General features: G+C 45.4%; 1 protein-coding gene across 1 annotated transcript in view; it reads left to right on the forward strand.

Annotated features, from left to right (window-relative positions):
• The first annotated feature begins 6,840 nt into the window (after positions 1 to 6,840).
• The window catches only part of skia (v-ski avian sarcoma viral oncogene homolog a), a 72,443-nt gene continuing 59,691 nt past the window's right edge, over positions 6,841 to 19,592 (forward strand). Inside the window, exon 1 of the mRNA XM_035644652.2 lies at positions 6,841 to 8,251. Within this exon, the coding sequence (XP_035500545.1) occupies positions 7,340 to 8,251 (912 nt within the window). The 5' untranslated portion in view covers positions 6,841 to 7,339. The remainder of the gene's footprint in view (positions 8,252 to 19,592) is intronic.

Consider the following 19,592-nt stretch of genomic DNA (forward strand, 5'->3'; position numbering starts at 1 on the left):
CAATAATATTCCTGTGTCACTTTTCTTAACACCGTTACAGAAAGAATAATACGATTATTTAAAAAAAAAAAGACAAATAAGATAAATTAGATGAATTAGAATCCACACAGATGAAAGTGTTTTTTTATTTTTTAAATTTTGTTTTACAAGATCGATTTAAAAGCAGCGACATGTGTAGCAAATGTAGTGGATTAAATAATTCCAGAGTTTAGGGCCCCATACTGCAAAAGCACGTCAGCCTTTTTGAAACGACCAGAAGGCCACAGTCAGTTGATCTAACATGGTGCCCAGACTCACAGGGGCTTGGATGTGTGAAGCCTTAAAATTAATCAATATAATGTTAAAAATCAGGGCAGTGAGGCCAGAATTGTTGCTATGATCAATTTTTCTTGAATGAGTGATGATCCTTGAAGCAGCAGTTTGGACCTATGGAAGGTGATGTATGGCGATCCTGAACTGCATAGAGGCTATTACAAAAATCTAGATCCTAGTGAAACAAAGGCATAGACAACCGGGCACTCAGATGATAGGAAATATGCTGTAAACACTCTGCTGTGCATAATTATGTATGATTATAGACTGTTGACAACAGTTTTAAATCAATATAATATATAATGATAATAATAATTATCATAATAATAAAAACATTTAATATATGTGAAGTGTGAAGGTTCATACTTGACCCTAGTTAAAAAGTAACAGTAATAGATAGTGATGATGGCAAGAGAGCAATCGCCAAACAAATTAAATCACATGCAACTGCAACTTAGTTGTTGATAGAGAGACACAATTCAAAATTGACAGACTCAAAGCCTTAAAGACATTAAGGTGTGATTTTAAATATGTCATTGAATGTGCTTAAATAAAAGAACAAAAGTCAAATATATCTACAGATATTAGGAGGCTTTAAAAAGAAATATTCTGTTAACTATTGTTGGTTTTTCAAGGAAGTTACTTCTTTTCTATGACAGCTCCACGAGACGGGAAAATGACTGTTGGCAAATGTTTCAAGGGCTGGCCCAAAGCTTTATCCAAAAACCTAGGAGGGAAATGTAAATGACTGCTGTGCACGTTTCTTTACAAATGATAAAAAAAATAGCAATGGCGGTATTAGGAATGTGATGTAAACTAACCTAAATCCAGTTTTTGGGGAGGAACAGTTTTTCTTCCAAAAAAACATTGGTTAGCATGAAAAAAAAATATATGTTGCAATGTGCAAAACAAGTCATCAATTAAAAATTTAAGTGAGAGGAAAGAAAAGAAGTAGTCATGTGAGGAAAATAGATGAATGGTGGAGTTCATCAGAGTGTAAGATCCTCTCCAAATGAAACTAAATGAGAAAACCCCTTTTCTGATCTGCTTTTTAATTATATCATCTAATCGTCAACACTCACTTTTAATCAACTCGATATTATGTCACTTTTGCATAAGGTATTGCACTCGGTGCACACTGAAGGTTACATCATACTGGAATACTAACTGCAATGATAATACTTTGTTCCCTGTGCTAGGACACACATAAAGTGGAAAGTTGAAGTCATAATAATGGTGGGACTTTCTGAGCCTTTTAAGCTTTTGGCCAGAAGAGGGACCAACGGAGAGTGGCTACAATTATGCAATGGAAAAAGACAAGGGAAAGCTGGATTGAGCGGAAGGAAAAGAAAGGAAGGGAAAGAGGAAAGCATTATTAAAAAGAATGGAAAACAGCACTATGGGAAAACCTGCCACTTTTAAATAAGGTGAGAGCATATCTTTTTTTTGTGGAAACAGTGCCCTGTTAGATGAGTATTCCAGAAGGACTGCTGCTGAATTGCTGACATTGGCCAATCAGTTTGTTCTACCTCAACCACAGACGAGCAGGAACACAAAAGCAGAGCAGTGGGCCAGGCCTGTGGTACATAGTGCTACTCTGGGAAAAAGCGGTGCGGCGCCTGGAAAGAAACATTATGTCATCCATCCCACGTGATGCAGTGTTGTGCTCCGTTGCCATGGTGATGGTGAAGATGATGAGGAGGAGAATAATAGTGAGGTGGCAGCAGCCTTAACCACTTAAGTTAAAGAAAAGCAAACAAGAGTTAGGGAGGTTATACCAGCGGTCAACTTCTCCATGGAGCGTAGAGAACCGAACCATTCAACCAGTGAGAACTTATTTAAATAAAGTAAACTTTATTGTTCTCCCAGTCATAGCTGTTACTTATTCATTTACCAAATTGTCCTAGTCCCCTGTGGGCGATAAGGCCACACTGAGCTTCCTCCTTGTTTCCTTTCATTGGACCCCCTTACCCCAAATTCTGTTCATCTTGGCTAGTTTGTCTCTCACAGTTCTGTCCCAGTTCCAGGTTTTCTTTTGCATGGTCTATCTCAGTGCAACCTGTGATCTGCCTCCATCTAACTTGAATTGGTCTGTACTTGTTTGGGCCAGATGTTGCTGATGTTACAGTTCGGGGAAAAAAGCTTTCCATAAACTTGTGATAATATACCTTTGCGTCCCCACATCAGAATTCAAATGGCTAAAACTTTTTGGTCCCATACATTAAACTTGACTCAAGATGTGCTTAGCTTGACATAACTTAGCAAAGCCTGAGAGCAGGGAGGAAACAGCACAACAAAGTGAAAAATAGAGATGCCAAACACTGTATCTTGCTTCACTATACTGATGACATAGTGTTTAAAACTATTTAAGGGGAGAAACCATGCTGAAATATATTCAGTGACACATTGGGAATTCCCTGTTACTGTGTGGTCATTTTGAACACAAATCCTCAAAACTACTCCAGTCCATCCTTGAGGCTGCAACAGAGCAGTGTAGTCTCACAAGGTTTAGAAGGTCATTTACTTGAACACTCTCAAAGTGACATTTTGTGGGTTGGTATTACAGTGGAGAGAACGAGTCACTTGGAAGCTTCAACGTGCGTCAAATAAAGATTTTGGGCGAGTCTACCAGGGCCTGAAACCAACACTTTAGAAAGTGTCATTTCAGGGAGGTGTCTGAGAATTTTTGTAAATTTCCAAAACAGAAAATTTGAAACCTATGTCTACTTTATGCAGCAACTGGCCCGGTGTGAAAATAGGCAAGGAGATCCTGTTAAATCCTGGATTACCAGAGCTTCCTTGAACACAGCATTAGGGAGTACTTTTCAAAATAATTCATATTTGCAGCTGTCATGAAATGACCATGTCACTTAGCTTTAAACATTATGCAATTCAGTGTTTGCATGGGACGAAGAAGGTGAGGAGAGGATTTGGATCCGTGACCATCACATTACATTTTTTACATTACATTCATTTAGCTGATGCTTTGTCCAAAGCGACTTTCAGAGCAAGAGGACAAGTACTGCATGCTGGCAACAGTATGAATGATTGAAATTGAGGCTTGGCATACACTCTATACTGTCTAGCAGCTTTGGCCTTGATAGGATGAAATGCCTGAAGGAAGCATCTCACTTGTATCCATTACCACTTCACATACACACAGACAGATACAGTATGCCAGTATAGCACTGTAGGCCCACATCCAGCCTGTAGCTGTCAGAGCTCAGAGGGTGGCTTTGTGGCAGACGGATAGGCCCAGCGGAGGCTCTGGTCCTCCTCAGGAGAGGTTACTTATCTGCCAGCTGGATGGGACAAATCGCAGGCCTTCGGCTCCAACACTGGAACCATCACTGACCACTCACTGCATGCCACGTCATTACCCAGTGCACTATGGTGTTGTAGTAATATAATGTGCTGATACTTTACTTAAATCTGGATATGATTAGCCTAGCTTAGCATCAAGACTCACTGAAGCTAAAAAGGAAGAAATAAGGAGGAAATTACTTAATGCAAGTAAAATGATCTGTCCATGCAGCAAGATAATTTCACTTGACAAGAAATCTTGAAATAAGATGGTTCCTTCTAGAATGGGTAGGCTCTGATAAGTTCAAAGATAGAAACTAGATAATTAATCTGATATTTCCAAATAGTAGATTTAAAATCTTGGAAAGCATAGAACAATTTGCAGTGGGGGGATACAGTTACTTCGAAAGCACCCCTACCAACACTTCTAAAGCGATTTAACATGTTGTATCTTGTTTAAAGACACACAAACTTTAGAGACACAAACCGATGTTGAGTATGTGGGGAGATGTGTGCTTTCTTTTAACAACACTTTATTCATCTACTCGGACCATGCAGCCTGACAGTCTGAGTATTGAGTTGTAATAATGTTGTAAACTTGAATAAACGTCGTCTTCCAGGCTGGTTTAAGGTGAACAGTGATCTGTCTGAATCAATGTTGATCAATATTTTTCATTTCAACCCATTTTTCATTCATGCACACATAGAGGTCCACTTGTTCCATTCATGACTTAATACTTGGAAATTTACTCTGACAACAGAATATTATACTCCCAAAGAGATATGTTGCACCAGGCCACTATCTTCTGCCACTTTGCAGAAGATAAACCATGTCAAACATTGTGGCTTGTGGAAGTCTACAAGCCAGTCACTGGTCCAACTCAAGGGGGTAATGTTTGCCCTTGCCCTATCTGGATAAAACTCAGAGCACCCGGTTGGATAATCAAACATAGAATCACCCATCAACAGACATTAATCAGCTGGGACACCTTTAAAAGTTTTGAGCCAATTAACGCATCACAGTCTGTTGATTTTGAAAGCATGGAGAAAAAAAAGATAAAAAAGATAAAAGTAGACATTTCATTGATACAGGGGCCGTTCACTTCTAAACTATTTGCATTCTAGCTCCCCACACTTCTGTTTTCTTGTGAATCGCTGTTTCTGCATTCACACACACACACACACACACGCGCGCGCGCGCACACGCACGCGCACACACACACACACACACCATGCCATCATGTTGCAGTTACAGGAGGGTTTGGCTAGGGGACGCCACAGGCACAGCAAACCGCTTCCTCACTGCTGGAGTTGAACTTGCTCTGGACTCATGACCTCCCGGGGTGGGAACAATAAGTTCATTATCACGTCTCAGTTACTGTTTCACTCCCTGAAATAAGATTTAAAGACAGTGCGTCACGGTATATTTCCTCCTGTACACATGTCAACCATTGAAGCAACTGTGCAGATATCTCAGAATCAAGGCTGTTTAACCCCAAAACTAATTGCCTACTCATCTTTGAATCGAGCTGGGCAAATCGATCATAATTTGAATGATATATAATCATATAGTGATACCTGAAAGTGTGAAGCTTTGCACTGACATACTAGAAAAAAAAACCCAGATAGGCCTTTGATTTGCAGAGATTTAAATCAATAGAATGAAAAGAAGAATCTAAAAGTAAATCTTTTTCTTTTTCTTTTACCGTGATGGCGATTTGACCGCCTACTAACATTTTGTAATGTCTGCTCTGTGTCCTTTCATCAGCAGGAACACATGAAGCTTGTTTATTCGCCACTACTTGCCAAACCGTTTTGACACATTCAAGCAGAAGGGAAAATGAATAAACCGCAGTCAGTGCAATTTGCGTTTCCCCTTCCACAGCTAAAATGGTCTTGTCTCGCAAAACACCGCCCATCCTCTTTTTTCCTCTCTCCCTCTCCAGCCGTGAAGCGAACGGTATACCCCCCCATGCCTCTGCTGCGTTCACTGCCCGTGGGAAACATGGTAGATGTTATCTTCCTGCCTGGAAATCCCGCTCACCCCGGGTGTCAGCCTCATCGAATGACCACTTTCCTGACGTCGACACACCTGCAGCCTCATGTGGAGAAACCGCATGCTGATTTCGAACACAGCCATCAACGCCACATGGAATGGAGGGAGCGTTAGTTTAAAAAAAAAAAAAAAAACTTTATGAATTTAAGAAAAAACTAACCAAAAGACTGCACATTCTACCTGAAGTTGATCCATACATCAGCACAAGTTGTAGGTCAGTGTTTAAATGTAAAATTAGTCCTGCATTCAAATATTTGCCAAATGTCCACTGAAACATAAGAGTACCACAAGTAAAAAACACTCATTCGCCCATCTGTCATTATATTATTATATTATTATATATTTAATAGCAATTTCTTATTATTAAAAAAAAATCAACACTGCCCCCAGAGTTCCCCTCGAGTAGGAGAATGAAAAGAAGCTGAAAAAACCCCTGAAAAAGGCTACTTGTGTTAAACACAAGTAAGCTACGTATTTAGTCACTTCCCACCACTGCATCACCTGTCTGGAAGAAGGAAAGTTGAACGTCTTCTTCTTCTTCTTCTTCTGCTCTCTGCGGGGTAGCATGAGGAGGGGGGAGGGGGAGGGGGGTGGCGCTGGTGGGGGGGTGACGGCTTGTTCCTGGAAGAGCCCAGCCTGCCTGCGGAGTCACTCGCATTCCTGGCTGGGATTCAATGACTGAGCCAGACACACAAACACAGAGGGAGGGAGGAGGGGAGGAGGGGATGCGCGTGAGAGAGAGACAGAGAGAGAGAGAGAGAGAGCGAGAGAGAGAGAGAGAGAGACAGAGAGAGAGAGAGACAGAGAGAGAGAGACAGAGACAGAGAGAGAGAGAGAGAGAGAGAGAGAGAGAGAGACAGAGAGAGAGAGAGAGAGAGAGACAGAGACAGAGAGAGAGAGAGACAGAGAGAGAGAGAGAGAGAGAGAGACAGAGAGACAGAGAGAGAGACAGAGAGAGAGAGACAGAGACAGAGAGAGAGAGAGAGAGAGAGAGAGACAGAGAGAGAGAGAGAGAGAGAGAGACAGAGACAGAGAGAGAGAGAGAGAGAGAGAGAGACAGAGAGAGAGAGAGAGAGAGAGAGAGAGACAGAGACAGAGAGAGAGAGAGACAGAGAGAGAGAGAGACACACACACACACACACACACCGGGGGAGGGAGGGAGGGGGAGCAGGCTCGGGCTGGCTCTCAGACTCTTCATCTCCACACAGTCAGAGTGAACTGCGGGGGCAGACGGAGCGGATAGCTGCGGTCCTCGACAGCGGTCTCGGCCTCCAACAAGGACCTCGTATCGAGCCGTGTCGACTCACAGCTGCCGTGGTGGTTCGGCCTCGGCCCGCCTCTCTCCGGACCTCGCTCGCTCGGAACTTTTCGCCCCTCCGGAGTTGGGAGAGCCCTCGGTGTTGGTCGGACATGGCCAGTCGGCGAGCCGCTGCGGGGAGCGACCGGCCGGTGTTCGCTCAGTAGCCACGGGAATAGAACAGACAACTGGGACTTTTGTTTTCTCCTTTTTTTTTCTTGTTTTTGTTTGACTGGATGTTTGATGAAGCGCTTCGACATTTTGCTCAATTCTGGGACACTGTGGATTTACCAGCGTCGGGGGCGGAGAGATACTCTTGATTCACGGTCGACGGCGAGAAGTGTTGACGCTTCGAAAGTTGGAGGAAAAACATGGAGACAGTAAGTCGGCAGAGCTTCCAGCCTCACCCGGGACTGCAACAGACTCTCAAGCAGTTTCACCTCAGCTCTATGAGCTCCCTGGGCGGACCGGCGGCGTTCTCTGCCCGGTGGCAACATGAGCTTCTCTTCAAGAAGGACGGCAAGGAGCCCGAGCCGGTCCTGCAGCATCTGCCGCCGCCGGCCATGCCGGGCCCGCTGTTCATCCCGTCGGACCGCTCCACCGAGAGGTGCGAGACGGTGCTCGAGGCCGAGACCATCTCGTGCTTCGTGGTCGGCGGCGAGAAGCGGCTGTGCCTGCCGCAGATCCTCAACACGGTGCTGCGGGACTTCAGCCTGCAGCAGATCAACGCCGTGTGCGACGAGCTGCACATCTACTGCTCCCGGTGCACGGCGGACCAGCTGGAGATCCTCAAAGTCATGGGGATCCTGCCCTTCTCGGCGCCGTCCTGCGGCCTCATCACCAAGACGGACGCCGAGCGGCTCTGCAACGCCCTGGTCTACGGGGGCGCCTACCCGCCGCGCTGCAAGAAGGAGACGAGCGGCGGCTCGCTGGAGCTGCAGCTGGAGCTCACCGAGGGCAGCCTCAAAGTGTACCACGAGTGCTTCGGCAAGTGCAGGGGCTTGTTCGTGCCGGAGCTGTACACCAGCCCCGGCGCAGCGTGCATCCAGTGCATGGACTGCAGACTCATGTACCCGACCCACAAGTTCGTGGTGCACAGCCACAAGGCGCAGGAGAACCGGACTTGCCACTGGGGCTTCGACTCCGCGAACTGGAGGGCGTACGTGCTCCTGGGCCAGGATTACACGGGGAAAGAGGAGACGGCCCGCCTGGAGCAGCTCCTGGACGAGATCAAGGAGAAATTTGACTTCGCCAACAAGTACAAGAGGAAAGCATCGTCCAGGGTGAGTCGGTCCCCCCCCACCGAGGAGCTCTGGCGTATTTATTTTCTGTGCAGCTCGTCTACTTTTGGCTTTGATTGTTTATTAATCTCAGTTTATGCATTTAAGATCAGTATTTTTCCTTCTTTTTGGTTTTTCTTGCTGCGCTAATGTGAATGCACCGCAAGTCCTCCTTCAACTGCACACAACTTGTTGTGAAGGTTTGACGTCCAATCCTTTCACCCAGCACCTTCAGTTGCAGTGCACGGACAGGCAGCAGCTCGCCCCGTGCACTGCGCCGCCCTGCTGGAAACGCGTGTCCCCTAAAATCGATTTAGGCAAAAAACCTCAAAAGAAATCCCTGCATGCCGCAGGAAATGTCTGCAGCTGCAGTGTGTGTGTGCGCTCTGGATTTGGTTTCCAAAGTAGTTATCCACATGTTTCAAATGGATGTGTCACACCGGGTGCCATGTGGGTATATCTGGGGGTCATTGACCCCTTCCTGTGGAGAGACCACTCATTATTTGGTCCATCATCGCCATATTGTTACTAATTGGGCCTCATCCAGCAGTGACAACAGAACGCCCCTGGTGGCAATAAAGCCATTATTTGCCTGTGAAACACCTCTCAACCCCACTTTTATTGGCCTGCACTGTAAATACAGTCTCGTGTACCAACAAGTGGCTCAATGGGAAACGGTAAACATCTCCTAGGAGGGGTGTGCAGATCGAACGCCAGCTCAGATGCAAGCGAGGAAACAGTTCCTCGTCCCTATTTGAGAGGTAAAAGACGATTCAAACGTTCCATTCTGTCCCGCTCACACTCTCTCTCTTTTCAGTGGGGCAAAGGCTATCTCTTGCTCACTCTACATTTTTCTGGCTGTTCTTTTAGTCTGTGTGTGTTCCCGGAAGGGATACACTTGGTCACCAGTTGGATTTATGTTATGATGTGAAAAATTTGCCAATTTCTTGGCGCGTGTGTGTATGTGTGTGCGCGTGTGTGTGTGTTTGGAGCCTACTCTGCAACAGTAAATATATGTCACATTCGTCTGGCTCCCTGTGGGTTTGATCAGTGCTGCCATCAGTGTTGGAGGCTTTTTGTTCTTTCTCCTGGTTGTAACCACGTTCTCTGATTCTCTTTTCTCAAATGTTTGAATAATCAGAACCGGAGCGTCCACAAAGGCTTTAGCCCTGCCCATTTTAATGTGTGTTTCGCAGTGCTTCCCCCAGCTCTGCTGTTTGGGCTGACTGACTGTAAAGATGTATGAAGGCATTATAATCTGCTCTTTGGTTTGCAGACAGGAGTTTACTGAGAGGATAGTTGGGTGGTAGACTGATAAAAAAGAATCCCACCCCCCACCCCGCTTCGTGGAGAAAAAAAAGGCTATGTGTGGCCATTTGCATGAACTGTTACACATGAATGGAGTTGATGAAGCAGGGTTTAGGAGTATTGTGGTGGAAACATAATATGATCCCAACAAAGGGGAGCATTCAGCAAACATCGGGACACCCACTCCCCCACAAAACATCCACCTAACTCAGGCCAGCCACCCACCTCACACTCATCCTTCCCCTCTGAGCTCCATCTTTGCTCCAACCCGATTGAAACCAGAGTGAACTTTTGAGGGCAGCAGACTTGTTGTTGAGGCACAGAAAGCAACTGCAAAAGTGTTTACAAGAAGCCCCCCCCCAGTCCCCACTGTGGCTTCTTTCAGGGGAATCTGCCAAAGGAAGATAAATCAGAGAGAGACCCTTGAAGTCCCGAAGAGTGCCAAAGTCCTGCCATGCATGGTGAATACCCACTCTTGGCACACACTTTCATTCAGACTCGAGTGGGCACACCTCAAGGACCGCCGCTTTCAGGGGCCTCTTCTATTTTTATAAGTGCCTACGGGGCACCCGAGCGTTAAGCCCAAGGCTCATTTTGAGCCTCTACCCTGCTTTTTAATTCGACCCCTCCTTTTCTTTCCTCAAGTACCCTGTTTCAAGAAATGCTAATGAAGGAATACATGCTGGGTAGGAGTTGAGGAAAATTGCTCAGTTTACAGCAACAGAGCTCCCTGTTGTCAGCACTTTGAGTCTTCATGGAGGATGTGAGGCAAGGTGCTATGCTGCCTTTTACCTTTCAGCACACAAGAAAAAGCAATCTTCTGCTCGCTCTCAGCTAAGGAACTGGGCCAGGTCTGTAAATATTAAAAAGCGTGTTACAAAAGTGTTCGCGGCGGTCTCGCATGCAGACAGACACAGGAAGTGATATTGCCGCACTTCCCTCCTTGCAGACGCTCCTCTGAGTGCGTCCTCTCGAGACGCACACTACACACTTCTCTGAATCACAGACTGCCTGGCCAAAAGCAGCTTTTCAGTTTTTTGCTGCATGCCTGTATTTGCGGAAGAAGCATGAGCTCACTCTCTGTTCTTATCTCGGAGGATGTGAGCCGGAGCGCTGATTTTAAACAGCGAGGAGAAAATGCAGTTAACTGTTGGATTGTTTCAAATGAATTTATATTCTGGGTGTGGGGCACTTCTCCGAGTGGCTTGTGCCAGCCTTTGGCCCGCGAGTCATTTGGTTTCTGGCGGGTAGACATGTGGGTGGCACTCATAATCAGTGGCTTTCCGCATCAGTATGTCTAGATAAGGATCGCGGCTGCAGATTTCATTTGTTGCTAACTTTATAATTCACCCTCAAGATGATGAGATTACTACACCATCCGTCTGTGTAAGGCGGATATGAGAAAGAATTGGGGGGTGGTAGCTTGTTGTTAAGTTGGCTCAAGCTTGACTCATTCTCTGCTCAAAACCAGAAGGTTTTCATTAGGCTTTTTTTTAGTTCCTTCCTTAATGGCAGGGTCCAATACAGTCTCCTATGTTCAGCTTCAGTTTTAGAAATAAAGCACATTTTCTCTGTTGAAGTCATCGGATTGGACACAAGATGTTTCTTAGCCGGATACTCAGCATTAAAGGTAGACCGGCCCTACAGAACGACAACTCCACGGCTCACAGCGACTGAAAGACAGTTTTCCTCTTATCCAATGAGTCATTTTCATTCTGCGGTGCTGATTTGTTTAGAGACATTAATACGCATATAGGGAATCCATTGAGAACAACAAAGCAGGGTAGAAGCCATATTGTGTTTATGCTCCAGATATGGGTTAGTTATGGTAGTTATGTTTCAGTGCTGATTTCCAGCACATTCCTACACAGTTGTTCTATGGCTCATTGTAGAAGAAGCTAACTATAGTGTTATAGCACAGAACCCATTCACTTTCATTTGTTTTAATATTCGGTTCCAAATCATTTCGCTCCAATATCTGGCAGTGCAACAGCTCAAACTTTCCCCCTCTTTAGTTTTACAACCGCCCCCGCCCCTGAGATGCCCTCACGGCTGCACAGGATATCTGGCCTCCAGCAGAAGGGGCCGCTTGTTTCAAGAGGGAGGTGGGGCGGTGGTGGTGGGGGCTCAGAGGAAGTAAACTCCCCTAGGGGATATCGGCCCATGTCCTGCTTCATATGCAAGGCGCAGTGTTGGCTAAGCCTGCTGACAGCCAGCCATGTCCACGCAGTGGACAGGACAGCAGCTGGTGGTTGTGCATCGCAATGGCAGATGAGGGAATATTTGCATTCCCTTTTTATGGGTGTTTGGAAAAACGTTACAGTTGCTGGAGAGTTTGATATTGTCCTGATTGCTTGGCTGTGAGGAAATCTTTTTCATGCCGTATTTCTGTTTGGACATTTTTCTCTCTTTTCCTTGCCAAATAGTAGAATTAAGGCCTTGTTCACTGTCAAGTGACCACTTTTGATCGAATCAGACCTCCCAGTTTAGTATATAAATAGACACGTTTCTACATTATTTGTGTTTGCAAAAGACCAAATCCATTGTTGTTTTTACGTTTCTTTTAAACTTATTTTACTGTACCAGTCCGAACTTGTGCTTGGAAGAAAAGGAGGAAGCCACTGATTTGATTATGTCTGTATAATGAGTTATTTCGCCTGACCATGCCGCCAGTCTGGGATTCTAATGGAGGACAGTCAGTCCATGCTGCGAGGCATGGTCTGAGGGCCAGGGAGATCAATGCCATATTGACATTCAAGTGTCTTTATGTCAAGTGTGAATAAAAAGCTCCACCACTTCTCAAGCGGACTTAAATCAAAGTGACTGACACAGAAACTTTGCTGGCTTGTTGGCTCTAAAATAAATAATGTGCTATCTTGCTAAGAATATATCTTTACACTTTTGGTTGGTGTAAAGGCACATATTGCATTTTCTCTAAAATGCCTTGAACTCTGATTACTCTAACCTGAAGGATATACGAATTAAAGTTAGTTGAAATGATGCTGTTCAGTTTTTAGTCAAGTTGCTTGGTTTTGCTCATTACTGCCAGTTTTTCAGAGTTCTTTCATTGTTCTTCCTCTATGCAGGAAACTCACTACAAAACAACATTGATTTAGCTATTTTCTCCCCTTCTGAAAAAACAAAACAATTTCCAGCGAAGAGCGGCTTTTCTCTGTGACTCTTCAATAGGAAACTTTGAGGAACCACTGTGTCATGAGATGAAAAGTCTGTCTGACGGTGTTGATGTGCCTTTAAACATCTGTCTCAGCCCGTGTTTCCGCCGCTGTTGTAGACAGGAAAGCACCAAAACAAACACGAGAGAGTGTCAGAGCGTCACAGGTTATAAAGTGTGTTGTGTTGCCTGGAAGATCTTTTCAAAAGGCTGCCACTGAAGTAGCAGCGGAAAATGCATTAAGTGCAGTGATTCTTTTCATACAGCATGTCTCTCTGCCAGAAGCTGTTTATTTCAAAGCCTTTAAAACTCTGTGAACAAAGGGGGATTTTCCCAGTCACTATCAAGCGATCATGCACAATGGAAGAACGCATCTAGAAAGTAGTATATGTTTGCAGTGAGATTCTGACTGTACTGTCACTTGACAGACCAAGTCATGACCACGGTGTTCCTGTTTTAATTAAAGCCTTCAGACCCTTGAAAATTCCACATGTCGATGCAAGTTAATACTGAATTTCAGAGGCCAAATTCAGTTTGTCTTAGAAGACAACTTGAATTCTTATCCTATATGCCTAGCGAGAAAAGACAACAACAACAACAACAATATTAATCAACAGCAATCATTGACAAATAGCACAAGTCTCTTTCAGGAGGAGAGAATGATTGGGGAGAACAAGAAAGGGAGAGGTTTAAGCCCTCATTATCTGCCCTCCAACCTCTTTGCTGTGCTCCCATCCCCCGGCAGCATCTTCATGTGACAAATTGACAGAGCGGCTGGTCGAGTGCCTCAAACAGAGCCCATGCAAGTGGAGGCTGGACAGTGTATCAGTTTCCCTCGGCAGGTCTGTTCGGCTGATGTCAGCCTAATGTGGAGAAGACACAAGGGGTAAGGGAAGGAAAACGAGGCTCTCTGGGGTGAGTGGGAAAACTCCAACCTACCCAACCATCAATTCAAAGGTGTGAGGGAAGAAAAAGGTTCCTAAGAAGTCCATGTTGCTGCTGTTGTATAGGTTAACCATGCATGCAAGTTATCTGGGAAAGTGGTGCACGCAAAGCTCAGAGCAAATGTGACTGAGGAGCCAAGATCACGTGTGGAAATAAGGTATTTCCTCCCTGTCAGAATATTCATAGCCTCCTGATAAAGCGTGAAACTAACAAGCACACTCAGCTTGCTTTGGCTATACTTAAGCTTTGGCAGGACCTTGAGCGTATCCTATTGGGATTATTGTGAGAGCAGCACGGAAGGAAGGGAGAACCCAGTGACCTCCTCCAGGTGTTGCGTGGAAAAGAAGCTCTTCAGCAGTCAGATGGTGCGATTCAGTGTCCGGCCTGGCCACTGGCTTGTGAACGGCACTGTGTCAATTTTTTTGCGGCCATTCAATATTGATGGCAGGTTACCATAGGCAGTGAGGTCAGTTGTGTTTATTTAATGAGAGGGTCTTTGAAATATTCATCAACACACATGGCACTGTAAGCCCAGCTTTTGCCTTAACTACACACCCACAAGCCCCATCCCCTAACCCTTTGCCTCTGTTAACCTGCCCCACGGCTGCTTTGTCAGGGATCCACAAGTGATGCTCAGGTGTATGGCGTGGCACACTTCGTTTGCATTTTCGTGTGTGCCAAGTGGCAGAGGGCTTCAAGCTACACACTGACTAACAGTCGGACCAAACCGTGAAGCTAATGCAAACTAAACAGTTAAGAAATAAGGACTGTTTGGACTGAGCTGGGCGATCCGGCCAAACGTGTTACCATGATAACAATTTTCATGTTGGCTGATATCAATAATTATCCTGACGAATGCAAAAAAAGAAAACACCCACTAAACAGTGAAACATTTCACAAATCTGAGGTAGAACATGCAAAACAGCAATATTTGTCATACCTCTCACTGCACTTGTGAAATGCATAAGCATTGCATCAATATATATTAGATTCTTGTCACATTTTATTATTGCCAAGCACTTACTGTCGAGCACAAGGAACGCCTTTCGTTGCAAGGTGGATCTGGCTGCGGCAGCTTTTCTACCATTCAGTGTGGATTGGATGGATTGCGAGTATGATGAACAGCTTCTACTATAGCATCAGATTCTTCCTGTGGCAGTAGCTGCGGCGGGGGATGGGTGATGGTGGTGGTAGGTGATTCAAAAATCACGCAAAACCCACATCACCTTCTGAGGAGGTATCACGCCCTGATGATGCTGAATGTCTTGATTGTTATTGGGAAAAGAAGTCCAGAAGTAATAATTCAAAGAATAATGTAAATGTTTGGCAATGAACAGCATGGGTTGATTTTAAAGATGGGGTTTTAAAACTGGAACCTCCTGTCAGACTTGGATTGTGAGCCGGGATGGTGAGATGGCAGGGGGGTTCACTTTGTGCTGCGTCAGCCCAGAAGCGTGCTTTGTAAATGACAGCAGTGTTGTCCTCTGGAGTTGCCCTGCCCCCATTCCACCCCCCACCTTTGCACCCATATGTTTGGATGAGCAGCCAGCACCACACGACCTTTCCTAGCCCAAATAAAGAGGTGACCCACCTCACCCTTTGCCTCTCTTGAAACGCAGTCGGCCAATCGCGTGCTGCTGAGCAACTCCCACGGGGCAGATGGCTGTCTGACGAAGGCAGCTAGACTCTCTCTCACGCACACGCACACACACACACACACACACACACACACACACACACACACACACACACACACACACACACACACACACACACACACACACACACACACACACACACACACACACACACACACACACACACACACACACACACTGCAATCCAACAAATTAACAGCTACTGGCAATGTGATGCACTGAAATGAATGTTGGTGTGATAGATGATGCGCTGAAATGGATCTAAGATTCAGTTTCGGAAACATTTTGAGCTCACCTCACAAAATAAGTATGTGAGACACATGGAAACATTTGAATAGCAAAGGTATCCTCCGTCTCATTTGGTGTGTGATTGTGCATGGGGCTGGTCAAGCCTATGATTTATAGTTGTGCGGATGTGTAATTGTGTCTATGTGTGTGTGTGTGTGTTCGTGCTTGTTTTGTGCCTGGATCAGCTGTAGGAGGAGATTAGCATGAGCTCACTGCCTACTCATTTCCATCCCCATCTGCCTGTCTCCCACAGTGAGGCCCCCCTCCCGCTTGCACACACACACACACACACACACACACACACACACACACACACACACACACACACACACACACACACACACACACACACACTGCAAACTACACGCATACTTGAGCACACACAGACTTGTCAACTGCAGCGGCAGTGTGTAACATGCACATCCACATGGCATGGCCGAGAATATCCTCTCAGAGTATGATGTCAGCACTAAGTGGTCCATCTCAGACTATTGGATCAACAAGGGGAATCTCTTTAATCTCAACGTTTGGAATGGACAGGTAGAGACAGAAGAGGCAGATAGAGGGAGATTTCCAACCTAATAATAAACTGCGTTAATCTTATTTCTGATTAAACTGGCATGATTCCTCTGAGGAGGAAGCTGCCAATTTGGCTCAGCAGCTTCACGAATGTTTCTGCAAAATGGAACGAAAACAGCGATAGCAGTCGGACAAATGTATTTTCAATTTAAAGGCGCAAAGCGGCATTTTTAAGAAATGAAAGAGGATCAACTAAACTTACAGTGACCTACAGTGTTTTACTCTTTGGCTCGTCTTCACTTTCATGGCACAGGGCGAAAATAAAGCAAATCCAGTACGGGCTAATACGGGCCACGTCTACCTTTTACAGCTCTTTTGACTTCTGTTGTCTCTCCTCACAATATTTAGTACAGTCGTTCTAAGTTTGTTCCTTGAATGTGTGTCTATCACTGCTGAAGTCCTTTGAGCTAAGAAAAAACAAACCTAGTTCACAAAGCTTTTACTCTTACTTCAGAGCACAACTCGTGTGTGAGGATAATATAATACTCCACTGACCCATTAGGAATAATGGTGAAGCATTTGGCGACTATTCCAGGCAGACACTGAGGATAGTCTGAAAGGGCTTTTGGTGTTGTCTCTGTTGTAAAGGCAGTCTGGGTCCTGGGAAGCATCCTTGTTGTGCCTTTTTCCCTTTGCATTGACTTTTCAAAGGATAGGGGGATGAGGTGCACATGGTGGGGAGGGTTTCATACTGGCTTGGCCTCAGCCATGTGGAAGGGCAGCTCCCAGGGGCTCTGTAAGAATAGATGTGTGTGTGTGTGTGTCCGCTGGCTAGCCATTGTCATCTCTTTTGTGGTGGGTATCAGCAGTGGATCTGTGATTGTGGGACAGATAGAGGTGACATCCAACCCTCCACCCCCTCACTATTGGATGATCAGTGTCCCTAAAGTGCCTGAGTCATGGACTAGTGCTCATTGTTTGCCCACCTCCAACCCCACCACTAAATAGGCCTGATTTGTTTCCATTAATTCTGAGGAGATTAGTGAAAATGTAAAAAAAAAATAATAATAAAGTGAGTAAAAAAATCCCTCCTCCTTTATCCAGATCTGTTCATGTCCCATCCTTCCATCAGGTTTTGTGAAATCTGGTCAGGACTTTTTGCATAATTCTGTTGACAAGCAAATCATCCAACCAACATACCAAAACAGACCCTCCTTGGCGAAGGTATAAAACACATGGTGTGGACTGATTGAAAAAAAAAAAGGTTAATCTCTTTAATTATCTGAGGGAATATTTTTTAACCATCGGGATATACTGTATGCCTTCCAAATTGGTTCATGATATGATGTTGAACTGATCATTGAGAGGAACCCACCAGAAGTGGCAGGCAGTGCATTTTCTCCAAACGCATGAAACAACGTTATGACTGAGCCATTCCCTCAGTGCAATAGATCCAGTGCTATCTTTTCTTGTAAAAGGTGCATCTTTCTTGGCAAACACCTCTGCTCTTTGATTCTGTTTGTCTGCACTGACTCATAGTTATGTCTAGCTGCTCTTAGTAACTGTATGCTAATACAGGATGGGTTAATCTTAAACTGGATTAATCAGGAGGTGGATCAACCTGCCCTATTGATCCAACATAGCAACTCTGTCCTGAACTTTGATTGATTGACCATTATAACCTTTCTGTGTTTGTCACAACAGTCATTTATAAGAGGTGCTGTGAGGCCAGGTGTGCCACAGTCGATAGAGGATTTGGTGTCAGTGCAACACATAGGAAGTTCAGAGTGAGATCATTGGGTTGGAATTGAAACCAGTTGGTGAGGTGCAGGTTTGGGCTGGTCGCAGTCGGTTAGTGCACAAAGGACAGCGTGGTTAAGCCCAGCTGGGGGAGAAAAATATTTAAACTGGCAGAGAAGAACTCGAAGGTTTTCGTTCAGGCTGCCTGGGCAGAAACAGAACAAAGTTGGTGAACTGTGATCACACCTCGGCTGCAGCCTGTCAGGAAGTCGAGGTGGAAAGCGCACAAGTATGTGTTTGTATACGTGTGTGTGTGTCTCTGAGTGTGTGTGTGTCTCTGAGTGTGTGTGTGTGTGTGTGTGTGTGTGTGTGTGTGTGTGTGAACAAACCAGGGCATTTTGGTAGAGGCTCAGTAGGCTCAATTTACTCCTCAGGAATGAAATGTTGGAAACAAAGGCTTATAATGTGGTTAACATCCTTCCTCAAGACTAGCTAGGCCATTCCTCCTCTCCAAGTCACCAATCTCCTGAATTAATCCACCCCAGCTGCACTCTGGCAAATGAGGCGGCCATGCAGATGCTAAATAAAACAATATGCTGAAAGGGGATCCCTCCTTCTGGCACGGACGCCTGCTTCTCAGGTCTCAGTCTGAGCCTCCGCCAGGCTCAGACTATCCCCCACCCACCCAGAATCAGGCAATTGATTTCACATCCCAACCACACACACACACACACACACACACACACACACACACACACACACAGTCCCACACACAGTCCCACACACACACACACACACACACACACACACACACACACACACACACACACACACACACACACACACACACAAACACACACCTTCTACTCCACTATAGCAGACAATAGACCTCTTGAAGCCCTTGGATTATAATTAATGTAATTGTAGATCTCTAAGACAAGGTAATGTGTGGAGTGTGTAACCACCTCCGACCCACAGTGAGCACAAAGACTTTATTCTCAGCTTCTTCCTCCAAGAAACACTGCCAAGGCTATCTTGAGCAGTGGGACATCTGTTTATATAAAGTTCCACGCCATTTATATACATCTGCTGAAAGTGTGTGTGTGTGTGTGTGTGTGTGTGTGTGTGTGTGTGTGTGTGTGTGTGTGTGTGTGTGTGTGTGTGTGTGTGTGTGTGTGTGTGTGTGTGTGTGTGTGTGTGTGTGTGTGTGTGTGTGTGTGTGTGTGTGTGTGTGTGTGTGTGTTAGGAGGGGGGTTGGACAAGCTGACTTACCCCATGTGACCTCTAGCCTTCTCATTGGGCTCATCTGTCTGCCCTGTTTAATTATCTTCACACACACACACACACACACACACACACACACACACACACACACACACACACACACACACACACACACACACACACACACACACACACACACACACACACACACACACAGAGGTCAGGGCTGCAGCTGAACCTTGCCACGCCACCTCCACTCCCACTTTGCTTCTCCTTTCTCCCTCCCACTCCTCCCTCAATTCCCCCATGGTCAGGCATGGTTGCTGGTCGTCTGCATGACTCTGCAGAGGATTAAGCCAGATATGTGTGTGTGAGAGAGAGACAGCACTTGGGGTTTACATGCCACTTATTCCCCACCAGCATTATTGCAACGACTGAGACATACATCCCTCCAGAGACCATCAGATTTCTTTATTTCCATTTTATCATG

This window comes from Scophthalmus maximus, chromosome 3 (assembly GCF_022379125.1).
Source record: "Scophthalmus maximus strain ysfricsl-2021 chromosome 3, ASM2237912v1, whole genome shotgun sequence".
NCBI lineage: Eukaryota > Metazoa > Chordata > Actinopteri > Pleuronectiformes > Scophthalmidae > Scophthalmus > Scophthalmus maximus.